The sequence below is a fragment of the Gossypium hirsutum genome, chromosome A07 (assembly GCF_007990345.1).
Source record: "Gossypium hirsutum isolate 1008001.06 chromosome A07, Gossypium_hirsutum_v2.1, whole genome shotgun sequence".
NCBI lineage: Eukaryota > Viridiplantae > Streptophyta > Magnoliopsida > Malvales > Malvaceae > Gossypium > Gossypium hirsutum.
This window is the reverse complement of record NC_053430.1, coordinates 2212649-2220837: the sequence shown is the minus strand read 5'-3', so window position 1 is coordinate 2220837 and position 8189 is coordinate 2212649. Positions and strand designations below refer to the sequence as shown.

Genomic DNA, 8189 nt, shown 5'->3' with positions numbered 1-8189 from the left:
TGGAAAAACCATAGTACTTTTATAACTTTGCAAATTAATCCTTGAGATAGCTAGATTAAGCTATTACAGTATCAGAAATATAAAAATCATTAAAAACGAGACAAAGATACTTACCCAAATAAGCTTGCTACCTTCAAGCTCTTCTAACTAGGGTTTCCATGTAAAAATAATTTGGAAAATATGATAATATGATTATATTTTCATTATCTAATCATTTATCATCTTTTATTATTTTACTTTTCAATTTAGTCCTTTTTTTAAATAAATTTTCCATTGATAACTAATCATACTTATCTTCTAACTCCTCTAAATGATATATTTGCCATATAAGGACCTCAAATTTTGAATACTATAGTTATTTGATAACTTTAGCTACTAAAATTCAACTTTTGCACTTTATGCAATTTGGTCCTTTTTATCAGATTAGACATGAAATCAGTAAAATTTCTTAACAAAATTTTTATATGATATTCCTATCATACTGTAGACTATATAATAATATTAAAATAAATTTTCTTCAGGACTTAGATTTGTGGTCTCGAAACTACTATTCTGATTTCACTAAAAATGAGATGTTACAAATTGAATACAGAACAGAATGAGTCCCACGATGCGTGTCCTTCACATTCATGAATATCCTTTACGCATTTGGTGGGACTAAGTATTTATCATGTCATGTCACACCAGTGGACAAGAAGATCTCTCCTATAAATAGGTTATAATGATATAATGTGATATAATCAGAATATGAGATTAAGTAAGTATGAATTGCGTCCTAGATAATTTTGATCTTAATTATCATTTTCCTTGTTAGGCCTACATAATAAAATAACTTGAATTTTCAAATTTCAATATTATTTGATTTTTAAAATTTTAAAATATGAAATCATACGATGTAATATTAACCTAATTCTCTTATGGACAAAACAATGATGTTTGGGAATTGCAATTGTTTTTGCATTACACATTTTTCATATACAATTTCTTTTGGTCCATTCATCATACCTTATTATGACATAAGTTTCCTAAAATCATCTACTTTGTTAATTATTTTTAGTTAATTTAACGGGACATTTTCAAATTAAAGATTTAAAAATTAAATTTTTAATCGAATCTTAAAGTATGATATATCAATCAGATTTTTCAATCAATTTTTTTTTCTGGGTAAAACGTTTATTATATTAAAATAAAAGTCAGAAACACTGTCAATCCAGAACAATTCCTAAAGATACATCACAAAAGGTAAAACCAACGCAACCTCAATCAAATACTACAAAGCAAAAATACACCATATCAAACAATATTTAGCAAAAACTCAATCCTATGGACACCAAAATTCATCAAAATTCGATCTTTGGATGTCCTCGAATTCTAAAAATACATTAGATAATTGTTGGAGAAAATCTAAGATGATAAAGAGAAGAGGTACTAAAAATGGAATATTAAATTTATATGTACTTCTAGCTTTCTTTCATACTATGACTTCATTACTTACAATCTTTTATATACATGTTTCAGGTAAAAGTATTACGCAAATCTCTGTATTAAGAGTCGAATTGTATTTTGCTCTCTTTACTAAAAAATGAGTAAATTAATCACTATATATTAGATCAAAGAGTAAACTGGTCATTTTGTTAAAAATTTCGTCTATTTCTATGGTTAAAATTAGTCATTGTACGTCAGTATGAGATACACATGACACATCAATGGATGAAATTTTTAATAGAAAGGATTAATTTGCCCTTTAATCTAATATACAGGGACTAATTTTTTTTTTTGAATAGAGAATGTAAATTGCAATCTAACTCTTAATACAGGAACTTCCATGATACTTTTACCAGATGTTTAGAAACATGCATCTTAATTAACATGACTATTTGGTCTAATACATTCATACATCTTAATTAAATGACTACTTCCTAAATACATTCATCTTAATCACCTTAATTAAATACAAAATCTAATGACATCGCAAAAAGTTAAAAAAAACCTCAAATGCAAAAGCAATTATTGACTTAGCACCCATCATCTTGGATAAATGTCGGCTTCATATGATATAAAGACAAATTCAGAAACGCGTGATTCGCTTGAGTTAAAAACAAAAACTTCCAAAGATCAAATGGATGAACAATTCTAAAAACATCAAGGTCAGGATTAACCATACTCGTTTATGAGTTTATTATATTCAGCTTTCAATTTTACTCCAGATTTACAGCAATAACTCGTAACATGCAGCTTGCAACAAGCAAAGTAGCAGTATTTTCTCTAAGAATAGATACAACCAAAGATTAATTTCCACCCTATGTTTGGAAATTGATATTCCTATAAAAGCCATATTCATCCATCTCGAGCAAAAAGGCCAAAGAATCAAAATCCATGGCGTCTTTGCCATTAAGACAAGGATTTACGGTCCAATTCTTAAACATTGCCTCATCAAAGGCTAAGGGCTGCATAAGGTTCTCCTCAAATTCAACATCGCTTTCCTTTAGCTGCTCATTTAACAAATCTGAGCCGCCACCATCACTGTACAACGAATCAATCATTTGGGTTCCATTGTGAGCTTCCACTGTTGCAATATCACCACTCATTTCTTGATTATTATTTGTTGACTTAAGCTGACCATCTCGAAGCTTATCAATTTGTTGAGCTGCAGGTAGCTGTGTTGGGATCCTGACCTTGCTGCTGGACCTAGTGGCTTTAGTTAGAATCACTTTGATTTTGGCTTTCGTAGCCCGGGGTGAACGCAACGGTTCGCAGACTCCAGACTCGGTTGATAGCATTTTTTGTGTAGATTTGCTTGGAGGAGTTCCAATGGATGCTTGAGCTTTGGCTCTCTTTCTCAAAACAGTGTTCCAGTAGTTCTTGATTTCATTATCTGTACGACCCGGTAACCTTCCAGCTATTAACGACCACCTGCACAGCATCACACAATGAGAAGGAACTCTGTACCTCTTAATTTCGATTCCCATTGTAAAAAAGAAGGGGAGAGAGAGATTAAAAACCTGTTTCCAAGAAGATTATGGAGTCTGATAATGAGTTCTTCTTCATCATGGGAGATGTTGCCTCTTTTGATATCTGGTCTAAGATAATTCAGCCATCTAAGTCTGCAACTTTTGCCACATCTTTTCAAGCCTGCATTTTGGGGGATAATAAACCATCCAAAGGCATCAATTGAAAAGCTTAATTACAATAATTTCACTTTGGGGTTTTATATATATATATATATATATATACCAGCTCTCTTGGAGAGGTCGCTCCATTTGCCTTCCCCATGAGTTTTAATATATGATGCAAGTAATTTATCCTCCAATGCAGTCCAAGCTCCTTTGTTGAGTCCTTCCTTGGAGCAAGATGGACTCCTCCCCATATCTCTCATATGTCTCTCTCCCTCTACCTTAAAACCATTAAAATGGAAGAGGACCTTTCCCCTTTTATAGCCCATAGTCTTTGTGTGTGCATATATATATATATATATATATACACAGGGTGGTGAATTGCACTAAGTTATCGCGTCTAATAAGAATTTTAAAATTTTAATAATTTTTTTTTAAAGTGAAGTTTAATTAAAATTTTGGTGAAATTAAATTTTCAAAATTTTGAGAGAGTTTAATTGAAAATTTTTAAATATTTCAAAAAATAAAATCTCAGGAGGCTAAATCCCTCATGCCCTTATAATATATATTAGAAAAATTATGTCTATGATTTTAGTTAACTTTTAGAAAAGAATATTTAATTCTTTAGAGATATTATATAGTTGTTCACTTCATCATATGATTAAAATTTTAATCTCTATCTATAAAATTAAAATACATTTCATGATGAATTTTTTTTTAAAGAGCATCCACAAGACGAAAATTAATCATTATCACCTATCATTAATATTTTGATTATGATAAAAATAATAATATGTAATTAAGTAGCATGGAGAAATGAATAAAGCCTAGTCCATAGGTGTATGATATGTTGCACAGTGAATGGCAAGTGGCACACACGATGAAGTCCCAAATCATTTGTCAATTTTAGGATCTTTTCACAAGCATATTTTGCATTGTAGAATCTCAATCATACCTTTAACTTTCGAATAATTATTATAAATATAATTATTTTAATTTCAAAAGATAGAAAATTAAACTTTATGAAAACATTAACATGGAATACAAATATAGAGTAAAATTAAAAATGAATTTTTCTTATAGGGGCCCCCGAAAATGAAATCAACTGTATGTTGAAATGAGAGAAAGAGATGGGTTCAACTTTATGTCTTCCAACTTTGTTTTATTTCATTAGTTATATTTATTTTTATTATTAAAAATATATATTTTTAACAAAATAATTAAATAATATTTTATATGTACGTCATGTTGATATACAATGAATATTTATTAACAGTAAAAATAGATAAAAATTTTAATAAAAATATTATTTTATTCTTTGATAATTTGAATTTTCTATTTTTTTTTTCATTCTTCTCTTTTATCTTATTGCAGCAACATTCACCATCTCGGTTTTACTTTTTTATGTTTTGCATTTGGACCACTAAGCATATTGATAATGCATGGGGTGGCTCTTATATTTCGAGCAAGTTGCTTTTTTCTAAACAATTATTAAAAGCTTATCAAGCTCTTAATTAATCATTTCTTAGCAGCTTTTTTTTTTCATAAAAATATTATAATCTTTTTTTAAAAAAAACAAGTTACTTTTAAAAGCCTACTACTGTCGGTAAACTCGACAATCATACCACTGCAAAGCAATTGAGATGTGACTATTTAAAAGCTGAAATCTGAAATATGGTTCGTAGGTTTTTAGAAATCTACGGTGGGCTCGAAGAAGAAACTAAAAGGTTAAAAATTTCGGTAAATATTAAAAATTTTAATATTGGAATAACGTTAGAAATTTTTGTATATAAATGAGTTTAAATAACACTGATAGTTACATCATGATGTTGGAATCTGGAAAACAACCTTTTATCTCTCATAATAAAATTATTATTTATTAAGATTATTTAGCATATTATTGAATTTTTTTTTATCGAGTTAAATCTTTGGCTTTTAATTTTGAATACTTTTGAATTTTTTTTTAATTCCATATAACGATTTGGCTGAATTAGGAATATATGTTGAAAATAAGTTAATTTTTTTAAAATATAGGAAAATAGTTTGATTTTAAAAATAAGTTGTGAAAGTGCGTCTAGTTGTTAATTATATAGAAATTTTAACCGTTACCATTAAAAAAAAGCGTGCTTAACTGTATATGTTTTCGTACACTCTTTTCAAAATTAATCTATTTTCTTAAATTTAAAAACAAACGGAGTATTTGACCCAATATTTTTTATTTTCGACATAAAACCATAATTTAGTCTAAAGATTTAGGTTTTGGACTTAGAGCTAGTTTGGCAATGTTTTTGAAAAGTGTTATAGAAAAGTGCTTTTAAGAAGTATTTTTGAAAAGTTTAATTTAAAATTTAAATGTTTAGCATTACTGTCAAAAAATACTTTTAAAAAATAAAATGTCTATTTTAGACATATTATTATCAAGTAATAAATATGCATTTAAATAAAATTTAAATTAGTTAATATTATTATTTTTTCGTAAGAATATAAAAAAATTATTATAACTTTTTAATATTTTAATATATAAAATATAAATTTTAAATATTTTCAAGTAATAAATATTAATTATTTATAAAATTTAATTAGAATATATAAATTACATTTTAAATATTTAAATATAATCATTAAATATTTGTAATTAATATTTTTAAAAATATTTTTTATTTTTAATTAATAATTTTAACACATTTGTAATTAAGCACCAAAAGAAAAAAGAAAGTACTATATTATTGGAAGGATGAAAAAGTAATTAAACACTAAAAATAATTTTAAGATGGGAAAAGGTAAAAATTTTAACTTCTCCTTTTTAAAAGTGCTTTTTAAAAATATTTTTAAAAAATTAAAAATTTCAGCTAAAAATAATTTGTTCTGAACAACTTTTCTTCTAAAAATATTTTTAGAGCTAAAAATATTTTTTTAAAAACGGTAAAACATATCTTACTAAAATTGTTTCATCTCTACCTCGAAAGATCTCTTACGCCTTATTATTGGAGCCCACGTCAACCCAAATGCTCAAGGAACATCATCACAACACCATTAAAGACTATGTCACATCAAGTTCAATCTTAATTATTAAGCTCACATGTCCAAGCCCTTTCTCATCTAAAAATTTTTCCTTGCAAAATGGAATGAGAAAAAAAAAAGGACAAGTTAATTTTTATTTCCTTTTAAAGAATAAGATTAAATTGATAAAAACAGTAAATATTAAGGGATAAAAATATTAATTTAATTTTTTATAATCGTTACATTAATAACTTTAATTGTAAAATTCATAGAAATTAAATTTTTAAAATTAAGAAAAAATATAAAAAATCAATTTCTTAAAATTTTAAGGGTAAGTTTGGATAGACGATACGATACGGTGCATTTAACTTATTTTTCATCTTGCGCTATAATATTGTTACAGTATTTAATCTCACTATCACCGCTATTTTTACATTAACCGTAAGTAAACATACCGTCCATCTAAACCTACCCTAAATTAAAAAAAAAGTACAAGAACCTCTAACTTATTTAATTCTTTTAATAGTTTTTTAAAGATACATGGGTATGGCGGGCTTAAACAATTTTTTTCATTTTAAAAGTTCGTAATATTACACGGGGGACACAATTTTAATAACTCAATTGAGTTATGACCAAGTTAATAGGTCACACGAACTCCCGACAAAAAATACATCCATATTAATATGTGTTATTTTATTAAAGAAAGGATTTTCAATAATTGTTCAATCGAGTTGAGATCCTGATATGTGATACCAATTCAATCAGTTGTTTAAATATATCAAATTTTGTCACGCTCGTGACATGGGTGAAAGAAATACATGTATCAAAATTTTATTTAAAAAAAACAATAATTGAGTTATAAGTATACCTAAAATTTCTTTAGGTTTCGATTCAACCTTTAGGCATTGTATTTTTAGTTGTTTCATATAAAATTAGTAAAAGACAAAAACACCATTTATTAATATTATATTATTGGTTTCAGCATATCAAAGGTCTTTGAACTCTTTTGAAAATTTAAATTTAGTCCTTATACTTTAATTTTGAGATATAAAGTCCTTATCTTTACTTATATTAAAGAGTTATTTTATCTTTCTTATAGCAACCACATCATCAATTCTAATAACAAAATTGATGCAGGGACTAAGATTTTTAAATAAATAAAAAAAGGAATAGGGACTTAATGTTTCAAAATTAAATAGAAGACTAAATTTTAAATTCTAGAAGAATACAGAGATCCTTGGCATATTTATACCTAAATTCTTTATTAAAAGAGGCCTTTGAAGTAATTTTTTGTAATGACCCAAAATTCACGGTCATCGGAAAAGTACATTATCGAGGCTTCGTCTTAGCAAACCGAGTCCGTAAATAATTATTAGGAGTAATTATGAGTCTAGTTATGTGTCTAATTAAGTTTTAACTAGATGAATTTAGTTTATTTAAGAGACATTAGGAAAAAGGACTAAATAGAATAAGGTGTAAAAATTAAATTATAGATTAAAAGAAAGTATAAAGGGCCAAAATGGGAATTAAGCCAATTCATAAATATGAAGATATTACATGATATTTAATTAAAAATTAAAAATTATAATAATTATTATTATATTATGAGATAAGTTAAATAAAGACAAATGTATGGTAATGATTTAATACAAGTGTATTAATTAAAATACATACAATTGTAATACATGTATTATTCAAGTATAAGATATTTAATATTTATTTTTTTAAGTAAAAGATAATTATTAGATAATTAATTGAATTATACATGTGTATGGTATAGATGATATTGTACATTTATGAATAAAATATATATGTACATTTGTAATATTATTATTTGTTGTTAAATAGATTTCTATTAAATAAATAAGATAATTGACAAATATATGGTACAAAATTTATACAAGTGTAATAATATAAATATGTACAAATGTAATTAAATAATTGATTTACTTAAAATTTAAGCATAAGATATTTTATATTATATTATATTAATTATTAAGTAATTAAAACAATAAAATAAATAAAAGAAAAAAAATGGTAAAAGAAACAAAAAGAACAGCAGAAGCCATTCGAACA

The 8189-nt window shown here is 26.1% G+C and overlaps 1 protein-coding gene across 2 annotated transcripts; it reads right to left on the bottom strand.

Moving 5' to 3' along the window:
• Positions 1-2148: 2148 nt before the first annotated feature.
• On the bottom strand, positions 2149-3443 carry LOC107929886 (transcription factor MYB123). Of its 2 annotated transcripts, XM_041117145.1 has the most exons (4): positions 3235-3443; positions 3003-3132; positions 2790-2913; positions 2149-2663 (listed from the first exon to the last, which is right to left on the bottom strand). In XM_041117145.1, exons 1-4 carry the CDS (start codon positions 3440-3442, stop codon positions 2301-2303), a joined length of 825 nt encoding a protein of 274 aa, XP_040973079.1. In that variant the 5' UTR covers position 3443; the 3' UTR covers positions 2149-2300. The 2 variants fall into 2 exon arrangements, with proteins under 2 accessions (XP_040973079.1, XP_016716909.2); XM_016861420.2 differs by having other exon boundaries at positions 2149-2913.
• Between the last annotated feature and the right edge of the window lie 4746 nt (positions 3444-8189).

Bases quoted from the DNA above. Each gene is read 5' to 3' on its own strand.
- LOC107929886 (XM_016861420.2), bottom strand. From the start codon at position 3,442: ATGGGCTATAAAAGGGGAAAGGTCCTCTTCCATTTTAATGGTTTTAAG. The intron at 3,133-3,234 runs GTATATATATAT...CCCAAAATGCAG, and splicing joins CGACCTCTCCAAGAGAGCTG to GCTTGAAAAGATGTGGCAAA. The intron at 2,914-3,002 runs GTTTTTAATCTC...GATGCTGTGCAG, and splicing joins CATAATCTTCTTGGAAACAG to GTGGTCGTTAATAGCTGGAA.